Below are 17,697 nucleotides of genomic sequence, written 5' to 3'. Positions count from 1 at the left end.
GTGTAAGATGCAGGAGCAAAACACTTTTCAGCTGTTAGCATTGCCTGTTACCTGAACAAACAAAAGCAGATACTTCTACAAGCACAAACCAGTAGTTTCCTGACAGCAAGGACACACAGCACTTCAGCTTGGTAGTCATTTGAATCCCAGCGTTGCACAGTTGTGTCAGGAACTGGTTGAACCCCAGTTTCATGCATACAGGAGGAACCAGCAGGCTCTTCTGCTGTTTTCTTAACGTCATCAGAGAAGCAAAAGGTCTGACTTCCTGTGGAGTAAAATTGCTCCTGACTCCTAGGTCCCAGTGGTTGTGACAACTGATTTCAAACATCCACTTCTGGTGCTGAGTATCTGGCACCGTGCAAGGTACACACTAATGCGACGCCCTTTTGTACTCTCAGGATGTCTTCAGGCAGACCACAGATACTCTTGCAATGGACTTAATGTGTCTGTTTTTTTCTTCTACTGGGCTTTTATCCTTTATGGAGTGGTTGTGAACTGTTCACTAACAGCCCTGGAGATCTGACATCTGAGCTTCATTGCGTAGCTGTGGCTGGCCACTTGTGTCACACCACCTTCTGTTTCGCCACCTTCTCTGTGTCCACGATGGTTGTAGAGGACAAGATGAGAACACGACAAAAGAAAAAAAACACTGAGCTGTTGCCCTGCTCAGATTGGCATAGGTTAGGAAGTACAGGACTGGAAAGCATAGTCTGGCTTGCTGTCTTGCTTGCCAGCCATGTAGTATCATCCTTTCCATAAGCTTAGCCAGGTAGCCTGGGTTTGGCCTTTCCCACTGGATCACTTTCTTTGATGTGCTTCTTTCAGCTTCTCTCTACATTTCTGATAGCCTGTTCGTGCCCATTTATCTAAGACCTTTAACTATAATTCCTGCTTTTCCTCCTGCATTTTTCCTCCTAGCATATTTATGGGCAGCAGCCATGTCTGCCCTCAGCCTTCTTATAAATGGACTAACGCAGGGAGCTCCAGCTCCCCTGCTGCAAGGCAGGCTCCCGAGTCCCTTCATCCCCTCAGATCCCTGCTTGGCATCAGCTCCAACTCGAATTCATCTTTTCTTCTACAAAGATGACCAGAGCTGTACTATACAACTTCAGATGAAGTTACATGGAGGGGAGACCTTGTGTGATGGCATTAATATTTCCTTAATGCTACTGGAAATTCCTCCCTTATTGGGCATAGGATTGTGTTTGCCATTTTTTGTGGCTGTATTGCATAACTGGTGGTAGTTCTCTTGTGATGGAATAGTATACTGGATCATTTCTCTTGTTTTTTGGTTGTTTTCAGCTAGTGATGTCCTGATCAGAACAGAAGTTGTTCTTAATCTTTGAACCTCTGATGTTGAAAGTATTGCTGCGTACCTTGAAATTCAGGATATTGCTGCATTTCACATTTCTTATTGTAGGTCCCAGGACAACTGACCCTTTCTGTAGCACATCCCAGTCTTCATTTTTATTGACAATGCATCCCTACTACTTCCTGTCAAGATATATTAACATCTTCTTATATTCTGTGTCAAGGTAAATAATGAAAATATTAAGAAAAATAGCTGCAAGAACCGGCACTTGAGGAACTGTGTCAGTAATCTGTCAGCTCCTGCTTTTCCATTCATGAATGCTTTTCTTCTGCCATTTCCTTACTCGTTAGCAGAATTATTCTCGGCATGTAGTAAGTTCACTGAAAAAAAAATAATTCCACGGAGACCAAAATTAACTGCAAAGTTAAATGAAATTCGTCTGTTTCAGCCAAAAAAGAAATAAAATATTCAAAAAAAATAGAAAACATTTCACTTCACACTTCTGAAATGAAGTGTTTTGATTTGTAGATGCCAGATCTTTGACTGACATTTTTTAAAGGAAATTTTAAATTCTAGATTTAAAATGGCATTAAAAAAAGAGGAATTCTTTGTAAAAGAGTTAAGGAAAACTCCAGCTAAGCAAAGAAACATACTTTTGTTCAAACACAATTCTGTGGATGGATCAAAAATGTCTCCTTCTTATTTTTGTGTTTTATTAAGAACTAGAAAAAATTCTGTTTTGATTGGTCCAAGTGGAACATTTCTCCTTGACTTGTCAGCCTAGGCGTGCAGGTGAGGGGTGCACTGTTTTTCCAGTGTGATTCTGTGTGCACATTGCAATCCTTGTATCAATACTTCTTCATCTTGGATAGTGATGTGCCAGGAGATCCCTTAGAGAGCTCTGGACATCTTTTGGAAATAGTGGTCTGCTGCTTTTTTTGTCTGGAGTGGGGATAAACCCTACCCCACTGCAAAGCAGCCCCACCACGTCTTTATCTGTTTCTTTTACCATTTCTCCAAGGTGGTTGAATAACACCTGGAGTCTTTCCCCACCAGTGATCTGGCTTCTGGATAGGTCTGTGTATCTCTCTGACATAAAACCAACTCTAGGCTTCCTGTATGTTCAGAATCTTGAAATTTCTCAGCCCACATGTGTTCACTGATCATTCCCTTAGTCTGTGGAATTCCCACATGGAAGTAGGTGCAGCCCTGTGCTCGCAATCCCCTGCAAAGTGCAGAGTGTTCAGATGCAGAGCTGGGAGCTGCCCTGGCACAGGCTGGGTTCCTCTTCCAACCCCATCCTGGGTTTTGTGGACCAGCTCTTCTGTGTCTTCATTTGTAGGGTGTTTTTCAGCTGCTCCCTTTTGGGGCTTGGCTCAGACATCATCTGAGGCTTCAGTGGGGGGAAAAAAAGTGGTTGTTGTGTTTCCTGGCTGGCTGCAGCGCCTGAATAGGATGTTCGCTCGGCACATTCAAAAGAATAATTGCATGCGTGGGCCTTGCTGCAAAGGGGCAGGCCTGGCTCATTTACTGGGCTATTTATAGTGTGCTTTTCACCATCTAGTTTGTCCCATTAAAACCAGAATGTGGGTAGGGAACAAACACATAAGCAGGGCATGAACATGGCCGAGAAGAATGAGTCTTTGATGAGATCCAAATGCTAATGGAGCACGTCCTGTGGCATTCTCATGAGTCTGCTGAGGGGTGACGGGTTTCTGGGCTGGGGAAGGGGAGCTCCTGCCTCTGTGCTGCTTGTTTCTCAGCCAGCCAGAGGTGGTGCCAGAAGGGACCACATTTCTGTAGCTCCATTTCTCACTGTCATGTGCCATTTGGACACAGAGGAGGACCTAGTCCTGGACCCACAGGGAGCCAGTCCACTTCTGTTATTCACCTGTCTGTTTTGTCCCCGTGCTCTCCGTTGGGAGGATGTTGTTGACGTCCCTTCCACAGCAGTGTGCAATCCTGTAAGTACCTTCTTTTCTCCCCTTGTTTTCCAGAGTGGGTCTTTGTGGGCCTGGTGATCCTGGGGGCGTTCCTGTTCTTCCTCCTGGTGGGGATCTGCTGGTGCCAGTGCTGCCCACACAGCTGCTGCTGTTACGTCCGCTGCCCCTGCTGTCCTGAGTCCTGCTGCTGTCCCCGGGCACGTGAGTGACCCTGCCCAAGCCTGGTGCAAATCTTCTGCTGTACTGCTTCAGCTCCGTGGCAGAACAGGAGGAGAATCTGCTAATAATGCTTCCCTTGCCCTGAGCACTTTGCTTGGCTAAAGAACTCGTTCTTAGGGAGTGAAGCATCTGACCTATTACTCAATGGTTGAGCGCTCAAAGTTAATTACAAATGTAATTCCCCGAGCCCTCCCTGCCTTGGCAGCTGTGCCTGCTTCTCCAAAGTGTCATGTTCCCATTCCAAAGTTGTTGTTGTGTCAGTGAATGTTGTGGGTCAGAGCTAAGAGCATCCTGGGAGGCTTCCTCCTGGCAATGCAAAGCAGCTGCCCTCTACAACAGTGCAAAATCCTTGCAACCCAGCAAGGTTCCTGGTCAGACTCAGTCAGATCTGTCAAGTTCCATGAGCCTCATCCCTGCTGCTTAGGTCATCAGCTGTTTTTAAAGCTGAACTGCCACTAAATCATGGCAGTGGTAGTGGTGGGTGTAACACTCTTGAGTGTCTTTCTGGGCATCTTGCAGTGCTCATTCAACCTGCTGTGTGACTTTATTTTAAACTCCCCTCAATGCCCTTTGAGGCTCAGAGAAATTCAGGTTGGTTCTTTTTAAATTCATTTGTCTGGTTGTCTCCTGCTGTGTTGTCACCTGTGATGTGTGCAGGTTTCGACCACGTGCCGTGAGGGTCTGTGGGGGCTGCTGTGACACTGACTCTTGTTCTTTTTCTTTTTCAGTGTATGTAGCAGGCAAAGCAGCAAAAGCTGGGTACCCTCCTCCAGTCTCTGCCATGCCAGGTCCATACTACATCCCCAGTGTTCCTGTAGCTGGTGTCCCATCTCCTGCTGTGCTGATGGATAAGTCGCACCCCCCTCCCTTAGCCCCAAGTGACGCCAGTGGAGGAAGCCAGAATGGTAATTTGCAGTGCCAGGCACAGCATTCAGTCCCCTTTACTGGGAGCAGGGCTGGGAAAAGGAAGAATGATTGTCACTGGTCGAGTGGTGTGAACGGAAGAAACACAGAGAAACTGCATTTTAATCTTGTCTCTGACAATGACATTTGCATCCCTCAGGGCCACACGGTCCAGCTTTTCTAGTGCCATCAGCACAGTGTCAGTCTGTGGATCCCCAGTTACATCAGCAGGGAATGGGAGGCCAAGTTCCTGTACAGGACCCCTCTCGTTACTGCTGCTGATATTTACTTGCAGAGGACAAAAGGATGATTTCAGGGGAACAGAGGCAGTGGCCATTTTCCCCTTAGAGCTGATGCCTTGCAAGCTGCTTTCTCTTTGTATACTCTTCTTCCTACCCTCTGTAGGGCACTGCTTGGTAGCAGTTTTTGCTGCAGCATGTTTTACTGTTCCCATGGCCTTTTGGGCAAAGGAACCTACTCCCTTGGTGTTTCTGCCCAAGAGCATTTGGGGCTGGACCCCGTCCTTTGCCTTACAGAAGTCAGTAGGGCACTTTTTTCTTCAGCCTTTGCATTTGTGCAGTGTGAGAGATGAAAGGCTTCTAACTAGAAAGGAGTTGTGGATCAGTGTCAGACACAGACTGTCACTATGATGACTCTGTCTCGTTGAGGGTCACTTCTGCTGCCATCAAGGAAGAAGAGGGCAGCTATTTAGCCACACACATTTCAGGATCGGAGTGGTGGTCTGAAGTCAAACAAGCTGCTGCAGAAATGGGTTTTACCCGTGTAGAGTCACCACTGATCCAGCTACATGTCTGATTTCAAAGCACCACACTAATTATCAATTGTGAAATTTGCTCATGACAGTGTGTTGATAAAACACATATGAAAAGACAAGATTAAGTAGCATAATCAATTAATTAAGTTTTTGGAACAACTCTCCATGTCCTTCTGCTGCCCCAGTCAGTATATTAACCTTTCTAGAATTACAAAAAGTATTTTCCTTCAACGATCATAATTTATTTTGCCACTGAAATCAAAACAGCTCTGGAATGGAGCACTTTAAAATAGGAAATAAATCAATCATTGATCCAAAGCAGAATGTATCTGATTCAAAAACCTTTGTCAGAAAATGATGAATGACACCCCAGTGCTTAATTTTTTTTCTCCTGTGAAAAATGTCACTGCATGTAGAGCGTGGTGGTGGCTGTGGGAACTTGAGGGATTTTTTAAGAGTCAGATCACAGCCCCAGTCTTGTCTCTGCTAACAGAGCACAAGTGCAGAATGAAAAACTGTGGATGTGTTTGGTAACCAAACAGAATAGCTCTTAAATTTGCATGATGATTACACAGAAGGATGCATTTATTATATAATCCAAATCAGGTGTCTGGACTCAATCCCTCACCTCAGGACTTGATGTGAAATACTATGCATTGCAAATAAAAACATTATCACAGAATTTTAACCTTTGTGGCAAGACAACAGAGGTTCTTAATTTCTTTTTTATTATTATTATTATTTTAATTGACTTATTTTGCAAGAATGTGGACGAACCCTTAGTCTTGATCATGCACCTGTTGTTCCTTGAACTGTGGAGCTAAGGAAGGGTTATAGCATGTATCCTGTTCCTTGTCCCTTAAGTTCCTTCACAAAGCCAGAATATCCCCTAATGACAGGCTGTGGAAGAGAAAACATTATGTGGCTTTTCCATGCTACTTATTTGCTGGTTGGCCAGACAGCAAGCTAAACAAAACAGGTAATGGTTGAGTTTATAGTAAGGACCTTTTCTCAGAAGGAGCAGTAATCATGGTCTTTGTGTCCTCCACACAGCCAGTGGAGGTCTGAAGTGAAACCTTTTATCTTTGAGAGTTCAACCTTTCTGTCAAGTCCGTTTAGAAAAACAGGATCAGAAGTGCTGGGGGACAGAGGATGGAGCCTAAAAAGGTTAAAAACTACAGCCTTTGCCCTAGATAGATTCTGTGCTTAAAAACGACCCCTGTGAGGGGATCTAGTGAGCAAACTCAGGCATGAGGATATTTAGAAAATTTGTCCAGGGTTACATAAAAGCCATATGACAAAGCTCTGATTAAGCCTAGGAACTCCATGCTAAACTTAGGGCTGAATAAGGAAAAAAAATCCCAAAACCTTTAGCTCTCTTATTTAGAAGTGTTGGCAACACATGATTTAGAATTCATGCTCTATCTTAAATCCAGTGGTTACCTGGAGACTCTTGCATATATCCCTTAAACCCTGCACACAGGGAAGCTCTTGATCCTAGAGCTGGGCTGCAGACCTTTAACATTTAAAGTGTTTAAGGATGAGGCATCATTTATTTCCTAACCATACTTGTCTGAAAAAAATAGCAGTGCTGTCCTTTCTGGGGAGGGAAACAGCTTACAGTTTTGGCTGACTTGGTTCCACCCACAGAAGAATAAAAATAATGTCTAGTTAAACACAATTTAAACATTAGAAATCAGTGAACTGTTCAGGAGAAAAAAATATGGTCTAACAGGGAAGAACACTCTCTTCTCTTTGACTTCAGTGAATGGTTCTGGACATGTGGTCAACATCTCTGCATCTTTATTTCCTTATAATTAAGATGGGCCTAAAATTATTCAGACCTGATTAAAGGATTATGGCAATTACAGATGAAGAAAGGTTTGAGGAGGAAGCAGTAATATCTTTGGTTCTCAGATGAAGGGATAGTGAAGAGATTTAATAAGTTGAACATTATTAATATCATTATGAGAAGTTTTTAATAAATAAACATAGAGACAAAAAATGCTTCATCGGTAATGGAAAATACTTTTTATGAGCAGTTCACAGTCATCTTTGCAGATTTAAATCCAAAATTAATTTCTAGATGCTTGCAGAATTAACCAAGAAATTCATTTGCCTTTTGATACACAGCTGCAACTGCAAGTCAAGCATGAAGCCTAGCTAATTCTCCATCAGTTCCAGGAGCTATAGATGTTGCCCAAATAGATATTTGGCGCAGCTTCAGTGTGAGTAGTGGCTCCGGGGAGACAGCCTGGAAGCTGCCTGTTCGAGTTCCCCAAAGGTTATTAGTAGGTCAGAGTCATTTCCAGCTGATGGTTGTTTGCTGGCCTGTGTGTAAATGAGGTGGCAGCTTAGCTGAGCTCCTGGTAGAGACATTAGAAGAAAGAATAGTGAGAGGCCTCTTTCCTGGCAAGGTACCAGGCAGAGGCCAGCCGTGATGGGGAGGTGCAGAACTGGCTTTGCTGCTCGTGCAGTGCAGCAGGAGCTCTCTCTTCTGAGGCCACTCAGTCCAGCCCCTCTTTATAGCAGAAATCTTACTTGAGGAGATGTGCTGTGCTGCTCATTTTGGAAGGCAGAGACAGGATTCCTTCCCAGGGTTCTGTAAACCACTGTGTGCATTTTGCAGCCATTGTGCACACACTCATGGGGATAATAAAGCACAGCAGAACTCTAGACTGCAGTCAGCTAAGCTATCTGGAGCCACATTAAAAGAAGGACCCTGATAGACCCATACTGTGTTTTTACATCTAATACCTTTCCCAAGTGCAGACACACAAGGTAATATTTCAAGATGTAGTCACTTAACTTACATGTGCGCAGTGAAAACCCACAGTAAAGCACTTTGCTCCTGAAGCAACCTGTGGGATTGTGACAGGGATTGTTCTACCCATTTCTATGGCACAGCCATTCCTGAAGCAGAGCATGGTAATTTGATAGTGCACAGACACAGGCACAGCTGTGTTGGACAGAAGGTGCCTAAGAATACCTCTGCCAAGTCCTTGCTCAGCCCACACAGTGCCTAGTATGCAACGTACTACCAAACCCATATGTTAGTAGCTTGATATATTGCAGTGAGGGATAAAACAGAAGGAACAGGTTGGCTCAAAACCACTCTCCAAGTGTTTAAATTGTTCCACCAGAGGAGCACTCATGCACCACTGCAGTATTCACACAAAGGAACACATTAACCCCATGCAAGGCAGACAGGTTCCATTCTATAGTGCTAAGTGAATTGTCCTTATCACAGTTCTGTAGTGAGGCTGAATTTGAGGGTTGTAGTCCTCTTTTGTACCTAGACCTGAGTTTGTGTTGGGCCTGAAATAGTCCCAGGCTGAGACCTTTCTTAAATGATCTGCTATAAAAGCCTTATTTTCTTCAAAGCCCTGACAGGTGGAGTTCTCTGCTTGCTGACTTGGGGTAGTCAGGCTGTTCATAGCTGTTGTTAGCAGGTAAGGTGTGCATGGACCCAGCCTCCCAGAGTTAGAGCTGCTGTGGCTCCAGATGTGTAGGGGCTTCTTTTCTGCACACAGGAGTGTGGAAAACCCCCCAAAAAGCTGTCCAGACTTCCCCTGTGAATGGAGTAATCCCAGGAGTCAAGCACTTATTGTATGTGTAAGACGTACCTTTTCTGTAGAGTGAAGCACATAAAGAATGCCAGAGCAGGCAGTTTCACAGCTACCAGTGGCCTCATCATGGGATTGGGTATAAATCTTAAAACAGTGTGATGTGCTTTGTGGGATTTGGTGTTCCCTTCTGTATTCTCTGGAGCTTCTGCTGCCACAGGCTCTTCAACCTGTGTCAGCAGAATTTGTGGTGCCGGGAGGGTGGAGTGGTCCTGCAGAGTGACAGCTCCCAAATGCTCAGCCACCTGCTGCTCCTGCAGAATGGGAGCTTTAGGGGAAGCCTGGTCTTCCGGGACTGCTTCTCCTGTACCATGACGAATCCTTTCTGTGGTGCTGGGGAAGGAGAAAGGAGTTCTGCTTTTCTCCTCGCAATCGTCTGTGGGAGTTGGAATCGCTCTGTGGCAGTGACACCACTTGATGCATTTGGCTGTACAAATTGGGCATTTCCAAAACCATTTTTGCTGTTAACTGCAAACTTTCAGAATGATGCAACTGCTACAACTTCACATCCCACATTTTAGACGAATTTCCTCTGAAGCGGCGACTGACTCAGTCTGTTTTGACGCAGCCTACCTGCCTGCAGACATGAGCTCAATTACAGAAGCAGTGTTGCTGGAATGTCTTGTTCTTAAATTGTTTCAAAATCTTAAATGTGTGTTTTCCTCCTGTGCTTTTTTTCTTTCTCCCTAGCAGTGCGCAAAGGGTACAGGATCCAGACTGACAAGGACAGGGACTCCATGAAGGTGCTGTACTATGTCGAGAAAGAACTGGCTCAGTTTGACCCAGCCAGGAGGATGCGAGAACGATGTAAGAAAGAAGCATGGTTTGTTTTTTTCCTTCCCACTGACTGGAAAAAGACTGCAAATTCATAGTTCAGAGTTGGCTGTCTTTGCCTCAGGGTCAGCCTTTAAGGTATGATGTCCAGGATATGGGAAATGGGGCAGATAAAGCCTAGATTTTAGGTATCTACAGGTGCGTTCTGATTTTGAAGATCTGATGTTTACCTAATCATTCTTAATTAGAGCAGACAAAGTGAGGGATACTGAAAAGCTCATGAAAATTGTGCACTCAGGTAATTAAACTTTTTGATCATCAACACCTTATGATACTTACACCTTCTACAGCCTGTGGTGCGATAGTAGCTGGGATATTGTTTTCACAATTTCTGTACGTCTTACAGTGTAAATTGCAGTCTGTAAATTCCCAGCATGGCAAAATAGGAGAGGGATGGTTTTACTGAAAACAAGTTTTGTGGGCTGCAGTGACCACAGTGTGGTTTGAAGGGTGCAGAAGGTTTGTTTGGAGTGGCTGCTGCAGAAGGAGCAGGGACTAAAAGAAACATTCAAGAAACCAGATATTGTGACACTGAGCTAACCCATGTTAGGCACCAATAGAGACTCATTTAAAAGAGACATGTGGGATGCTGCAAATCAATGAAGGTAAGGCAATGGGAATGACACTACATCAAAGCACTTGTACAGATTAGGCATAACGAACAAATGATATATTCTTCTTAAACAGTCGTTGCTGAGCACGCTGTCTTCTCCACCCACAAACTTTACTATAAAAAGACCTCTGCAGATTGGTATGTCAGGCCTCCAGATGTCAGTGCGCTTGATGGGGTAGAGACTGACAGTGATTCAGACAGACACTTACTTTTCTCTTAATCTTTTTTTGTGGGTGTTGCTTTTGTTTTAGATGGGCAAGTCAGGGCAAATCCAGAGCCAGCCTGTCTCTCACCAGGAAAGGGGGAGGTGGCACAACTGCTGTGCTGTGCTGATGTCCCACCACGCTCAGTGCCCACCTCCCAAGGCAGGGAGCTCACATGTGTTACTGAAGCAGGGCTGAGGGGAATTTCTGGAGCGCAGGAACCTCATGCCATTTACGGTATCCTTGGAATATCCCACCTGGCTGCCAGCGACAAGTTCAGAAGACCTTTAGGTCTAACAGCAGCTCTTGTGTCCAGACAGAGCTCCAGCAGTGCTGGGCAGGATTGATCAAGGGTGCGAAGGCCTCTCATTCCACTTCGATTGTTTTTTAACAGAGGGCAGCTCAGCTTTTCTGCTGAGAAAGCTGCAGCTGAGCGCATCACAGCCTGTCCTCTCCTCCCCTCTCCCACATGCTGTCAGGTGAGGATGCCCATCTCATTTCTTTTCTGCAGATAACAACACCGTGTCTGAGCTCAGCTCGTTGCACGAGGAGGACCTGAACTTCCGCCAGCCCTACCGGCAGTCGCGGAGGAAACCCCTGCCTCCCGCGGGGGACATGGACGGGGACGCGGAATACTGGGCGGGAGTCATCGGCGGGGGCAGCACGTCCAGGTCTCAGGCTGTCTCTGATTACAGAGATGACAGGGACAGTTACTGGCACAGGTGAGGAATCACCATGTTGGGAGGCAGCTATATCTGGTAAAGAGAGGAGAAGGGACAGATGGACTGACTGGTAGCTCTTCCCCGTTTCCTGCTGCTCTGGTTCTGCTTAGCAGGAGAGAGGGGTTAGACAGAAATAGGAAATCTGGACGTGTCGTTAGATGAGGTCAGAATGAATCTGATTCCCACATGCCTGCTGAAGCCTACCCAGCTGGGTAAGGCTAGGTACCATCCCCATTCCCAGTGGGATATAAAAGTGAGATTAACAGGGAACCAAGACACCCTTCCTCAAGTGGGAAGGTACAGTTACAAATCTCTCTCCTGAGATTTGCACCTGATACCTCCAGCGCTTCCCAGTGCTGGTTCACTTTATTCGGAGTCGCACCCTGGTGCTTTGGTGCAGCAAGACTTGTACTCCAGGCCTAAAGGACTGGCACTCTGGTACCTGGAAGAGAGATAGCACATCCTTCCTGCACGTACCAACAGCCCAGTCTCCAAAAGCAATGGCAGGGATTTCCTTCCTTCAGTACTGTGCTATCTTGCCAGTTCACTGCTTCGAAATTGCCCTACTGTGAGCTTCCGAGGCTGGGTTCTTGGGTTTTCCCAGCAGGACATAAACCTACAAGCTCTGGGGCCAAGAAGAAGCAAGTCCAGCCCTGCACACTGGAGGTCAAGGGAGGTGCACTCTGGGGTTAATCTCAGGTAACCTTAGATATGCAGAGCCTGAGCTGTCTACACCGAGTTGCCTTTACAGTCAGCAGAGAGAACCCTGGTCTCAAGGATGTGACACATCTCTTCCTATGGAAGATGATGGAAACAGTCCAGATGATTCATGCTCCCAGGAGTGCCTGTTTCCCTCCATTGTCTGTGCAGGCAGCCCGAGGGGACGAGCACAGCCGGATCTTGCCCTCTAACTCTACCTCTTCCCTCCTGCAGCCAGCAGAGATCCAAGTCCGAGATGCTGTCCCGTAAGAGCTTCTCCGTGGGAGTGCCGGCTGTCTCCATGGACGAGCTGGCAGCCTTTGCAGAGTCCTACAGCCAGCGGCCCCGGCGGGCGGACAGCCAGGAGACGCGGCGCTTCGAGCGGTCGGAGTCGCACGGCGGCCGCAGCGGGGGGCTGCCCCACCAGGACAGCTCCATGGAGGAGTACTACTCCAAGCGCAGCAGAGGGAATAGGGAGCCGCTGACGGACTCGGATCGGGGCTGGTCGTACACCCCGCCCCGGAGACGGGCCCACGAGGAGAAGCACCTTCCCAGGCTGGTGAGCCGGACGCCCGGAGGGAGCCAGAAATACGACCACTCCTACCTCAGCAGCGTCTTGGAGAGGAAATCTCGGAGCTACGATGAGAGCGGTGACCATTGTGCCACCCCCTCGAAGCTGAGCTCGCAGCCCAGCCAGAGAGGAGGGGGAACATACTATGCCTGGTCACCACCCTCCACCTACAAAGCCGAGAAGTCGCAGCAGCAGCCGCAGCAGCCGCCGTCGTCTCAGGAGGAGGATGAGGAGGAGGACAGCCTGCCCCCCTACAGCGAGAGGGAGCTGAGCCGGGGCCCCTCGTACAGGGCCAGGGAACAGGCCTACCTCAATGCCTCTGACAAGAAGAGGAAAAAGGACCCCAAGAAAACAGTGAGGCCATGTCTGGTGGTCCTGGTCCAAATAGGCTGAGCGGAGAGTCACCAGGCAGGGGTTACTAACCAGGGTTGACGGGCAAGGGGGTTTTCCAGGAGGGTAGAGCTTGGGGTCTGGGTGTGACTGCCTGTGGGAAGGGGGAGGTCACTGTGGGTGTAGGGGACCAGAATGGGAAATAGCTCCTACATGGAAGTTCATAATGGAGGGGAAAGCCAGATGGGCCTGGGACTAAAGAGGTAAGGGATATCTTTGGCATCTGTAGCCTGGTGATCCAATATGGTGGGAGTTTATCTGGAGTTTAGAAGGATCATGATAGGGAAGTAACCTGAGGCTTACAGAAATTACAGGGCTTTGGCATTGATCCTTGTTAAGGAAGGGTTGAGAGGCTCTTGTTCTTCAGACTGGGTCAGGGCTGGTAGCAAGGTATGGTGTAAGAGACATCTTTCTGAAAGGGGTGATTGTTGACCCACTCCTCTGGGCTTGTGTAGGGCCTTCTATGCCAAAGGCATTTCTCACCCAGGCTACCAGCAGATGCAAAACATCCTGCCACAGTCCCAGCTAGTGAGGACTGATGAGTTCATGGCTGGTGGGGATAGGGATCTGGCTGAAGTCTGCTCCACGAGGGAGACCTTGTCGCTAGAGTAGCTTGGCTGTTAGGCCTGAGCTTAAGTGGCATGTGTGAGAGAGGAATGGGTTGTGAGTGGACAAAGCTGTTGCTGTTTTGTTGTGTCTCTGTCAAAGCTTTGTCTATCTATTTGTTCTGTGGGTGCTTTCCTGTTGACTTCAATCTTTCGTTGACTTCTGTCTTCTCCCTCTCTTCTCAGAATGATTTCCCAACGAGGATGTCCCTTGTGGTTTGAAGTTGTGGACATCTCATGTTGATGGGCTGGATATCACGAGGTGACTGCAGTGGAGAAGATACAGAGCAACAAGCAAGACTCTGTGACCCTTTGCAGCCATCACCTGTGGACTGTTTCAATTGTTTGTTTCATCAGGGGAGCAGAGCCTTTTGTAAGAGACAGACACCCATGAACAGCACTCGGTCTCAGAGGCTCTGGGAATCTGCCAAGAAAATGAGGCCAGGGCTCTCTTTGGCACCCTGTTTCCCAGTGCCCTCCATTCTGCACTGGAAGGCAGCCACATCCCTACTGTCCCTGCAGCCCTGAACTACAAGTGGGGATGGCTTTGTGCCTCCTGCCCTGTCTCATGTGCAAAGGGAGGCCTGTGCATACCTCTTGCTGTCTGCCTCCTCAGTTCTCTGGATCAAAATTGTCATCCATACTTAGAGCCATCTGTGTCATCCCCATGATGGGAGGAGGCCTTGTTCTTACAGCTGCAGACTGCCTCCAGCTGATGGGGCCCTAAATGGGAAAGAAAACTCACATCCTCTAAGAAAAGGACTGATGAGGTGTTAACTTTGATAAGGGCTGAATGGAGAAAGACAATTATGAGCTGGTTTGTTCAATATTTAGTTCTGTTCATTGTGTGATGAGAGTTTCAGGTGAGATTGATGTATTGTTTTGAAAGTGGGTCAAAGTAGCTTTTATTGTGATGAGAGCATGATGTGTTTTCCCCCTGTCCGCAACTGTGTTCTGTTTTGATGCAGCTGCATTTCCTTGCAGCTGAGCTATGACCCTGTAGAGCTTCAAGCTAGAGTACCTACTCCACTGTACCATAAGCAGTGCTCTAGCCTTGCTGGTGTTCTGCTTCCAGCACCACCAGACATCCCTGCAGAGTGAGTGGCCTTTTTGTTTTAAAGAAGCAAAAAGAGGACAGTCTCAGTGAGAAGGCAGCTGCAGACCTTCAGTCCGTGCTACTGGTATCTCTACATTCTGGGAATTGTTTCCAGACACTGAAGAGAGCAGTAACAGCAGTGGAAAAAGAATTAAGCTCTGTGGATGGACACAAGCTTTGAAAGTCACCCTTTTCACTTACAACCATTTCAGTCACCTTGACTGGGACAGGGTTTTAGTGGCTGTTGTCTCAGGAATAGCTGAATTTAGAAGTGAGTGCTTCACACCATTTGGAAACCTAACATTCTTTTTTTCATAGGGTATTATGCAGTCATTTAGCTGCCAAAATCATCATGTGAAGGAAGATGATGGGATTATTTCAAGGGCCAGCATCTTGCCCCTTATTATGCCTAGAAACAACTTAGTGCCCTGTTGTGTTATGGACATTGTCAGCCTCTGAAATTACATCTTTGTTGTTACTCTGGGAATTTGGGAACCTGTCTGGCCTCAGGTGCTGATACTGGTAGTACTGTTTTGAACACAAGGTGTATTAAATCACTGCAGTTCTCCATAAAAAATGATAGATTAATTTCTGTATTACTCCTTTGCCAGGTCAGTTCACCCACCAGGAATGGTCAGGGGAGAGAAAGAATAATCTCCATAGGTCTGATGACAGTGCAGTTTTCATGTGAGAAGGTGAATTGGTGAAAGGATGGCTTTCTTCCTTATTCCCATATTCCTCTGTAGTTTTGGAAATCATAGTCCTGGGTCTTCCTGGCAGAGAAGCATTAGCCTGCAGGGACATAAAATCATGGAACTACAGAATTGTTTGTGCAGGAAGTGGTTGTTAAAGAACATCTAGTTCCAACCCTCTGCCATGGGTAGGGACATCTTCCACTGTATCAGGTTGCTCAAAGCCCTGTCCAACTGGACCTTGAACACTTCCAGTGATGGTACATCTGCAGCTTCTCTGGGCAGCCTGTTCCAGTGCCTCACCACCCTAATAGTAAAGAATTTCTCTCTTGTATCTCCTAAATTACCGTCTTTTAGTTGCAAGTCAGTGCCCCTCTCCATTGAGGGTAAAAAGTCAAGATGGATGACATCAGATTCACTTTCCTTATTCCCCAGTGCAGTCTGGGGAATGAGGAAATCACAGAAGACCTCCAAGGGAGCAGGCATGATTTGCCCTTGGTGGAGTCATGCTGGCTGTCTCTCATCACTTCCCTGCCATCATATGCCCTGACACAGCTTCCAGGAGGATCTCTTCCACGATCCTAGAGGTGAGACTGAGTGATCAATAGTTCCTAGGGTTCTCTTTTTTTTACCCCTCTTAAAAATGAGTGTGATGTTTCCCTTTTACCAGCCACGGGGAACCTGACTGCCATGACTTTTCAAATAGGGAGAGCAGCTTAGCAACTACGTTTGCCAGCTACATGCTTGTATTGTGGTTGGAGAGCCTAAATGTTGAGTATTTTCATCTCTTCTCATCACTGATGTGTGTTCCTAGGAAAATCCCAGTACAGTTAACAAGAAGTAGGGAGGTGGCTGCCATCTGAGACCCCTGGGGCCTTGAGGAGTCTACGGAGCCACACTACATGCTGTTTTAAATTAACATTTCATCCCTGACGTATGATGGTACTGGCATGGTGATGTTTTGTTAGTCTGAAAACCTTGGGAACCCCTATGCCATGAATTTCAAGGGAGCTCAGCCTTCTATCCTTTCCATGAGACATCAGTTTACATAGAAATTTGAAAGTGCATCTGCAACAATGACTATGTCAGAAAGGGGCCAAAAAACTGATTTTACAGTCTCTGAATACCTCTGTGTTTTAATCACACTGAAAGCCTGAGCATCACAATCTCCTTTTCATATCAGTTATGTTCTGTCCCTTATCTCAGTCACTGCAGTTTATTTGATCAAGCCCTCAGCAATGAGTTGTGTGTATTAAAAATACAAGCCTTCCCCTCATTTATTTGAGTTGGTTTTGTTTGCTCAGTGCTGGTACTTTAGGGCTTCTGTACACTGTGTGTAAGAAGTTGCCATTTGTGTATCTAGCTTATAAATAAGTAGTTGCAAACTAATTCTCTTAAGAGAACTCTTTTAATTATAGAAACAACTGTTTGTAAGAACTCCTCCACATATCTTGAATCCAAGTAGCTGGAAAAGTATTGAAGATTTTATAACTAGTGATTCCAGAAGTTTTACCAGATGATAAGAATTTCAGCCTTAAAAAAAAAAAAAGAGCAGGTCTTAATTCCCTGAAGTCAGATCTGGGCAGCACCTTGCTCTAAAATTTCAGATTTCATATCTCCCCGTACAGATCTGAAGGCATTTTCATGGTTTCCATTTACTGATAGTGTCTGTGCTCAGGCCATCTTTTATTTTTCCAATTAGAAATGTGTCTGCAGCAGCAGCAGGAGCAAATGGACCAAATCAAGAAGTGAGGGGTGACGTAGAGTATTTGTACAGCTACACAACCCTAATGACCCGTGACTCCTGAACGGGGGAGCAGGGGGCCAGAGGCTGCTGGAGAGCCTGAGAGGAGCCTCCTGTTTCAGGAGAGAAGCAATGGTTTGTGTCTGCACCATCCTTCAGAACACCGGCAGAATGCTGGCACTGGAAAAGAACCTGGAAAAGAGCCTGGTTATTATGTGGTCTCAAATTATTATAAGTTTTCCAGTTATCGGTTTTTATTGCTGACATAAAATTAAAATCCTTTTCGTACCAGATATGGATGTCTGGGTCATGTCAAGGACACAGATAGTTTTGTGATCTTGAAATCACAACAACACAACAGTGGCTTGCTAAGAAGACAACCGAGGTCATTAATGAATCCTTTAAAAATAAAAGAGCCCTTAGAGCAACAGCAGGATCAAGCATCAGTGGTAGATTTGGCTGTGCTGTCAAGAAAAGTGATCTTGGCTAGTGAAAAAAAAGTTTTGACATAATGGAATGGGAAAATAAATACCAGTGGTAATGACTTCTCATCAATCCCATTATTCCTTTAGAGCACATTGTAAAAGTTCCAGTGGGTGGCTTCAATGTGAATATCCTCAGAACACTCCATTTCCAGTGAGATGGAAAATTAACAAAGCTAGCACTTTGAATATTTTAAACTTCTGAGAAACTCCAACATTTATAACCTGAAACAGCAAGCCAGAATGATTCAGGTCTTTGTGCTGGCAT

General features: G+C 46.2%; 1 protein-coding gene across 5 annotated transcripts in view; it reads left to right on the top strand.

The window, feature by feature from the left end:
• ILDR2 (immunoglobulin like domain containing receptor 2) overlaps positions 1-17,491 on the top strand; it is a 39,420-nt gene extending 21,929 nt beyond the window's left edge. For 2 of the 5 annotated variants that reach the window (XM_051780269.1, XM_051780267.1), the window contains 6 exons: positions 3,310-3,456; positions 4,203-4,379; positions 9,472-9,585; positions 10,940-11,150; positions 12,084-12,774; positions 13,602-17,491. In XM_051780269.1, the coding sequence (XP_051636229.1) occupies positions 3,310-3,456; positions 4,203-4,379; positions 9,472-9,585; positions 10,940-11,150; positions 12,084-12,774; positions 13,602-13,637 (1,376 nt within the window). In that variant the 3' untranslated portion in view covers positions 13,638-17,491. Of the gene's footprint in view, positions 1-3,309; positions 3,457-4,202; positions 4,380-9,468; positions 9,586-10,939; positions 11,151-12,083; positions 12,775-13,601 lie in introns of all 5 variants that reach the window. The other 3 variants (XM_051780268.1, XM_051780265.1, XM_051780270.1) reach the window with 2 other exon arrangements.
• Positions 17,492-17,697: the final 206 nt, after the last annotated feature.

The sequence above is a fragment of the Manacus candei genome, unplaced genomic scaffold (genome assembly GCF_025592945.1).
Source record: "Manacus candei isolate 608988 ecotype Guabito, Panama unplaced genomic scaffold, ASM2559294v1 h1tg000014l, whole genome shotgun sequence".
In the NCBI taxonomy this organism is placed as follows: Eukaryota; Metazoa; Chordata; class Aves; order Passeriformes; family Pipridae; genus Manacus; species Manacus candei.
This window is presented reverse-complemented; position numbering and strand designations above follow the sequence as displayed.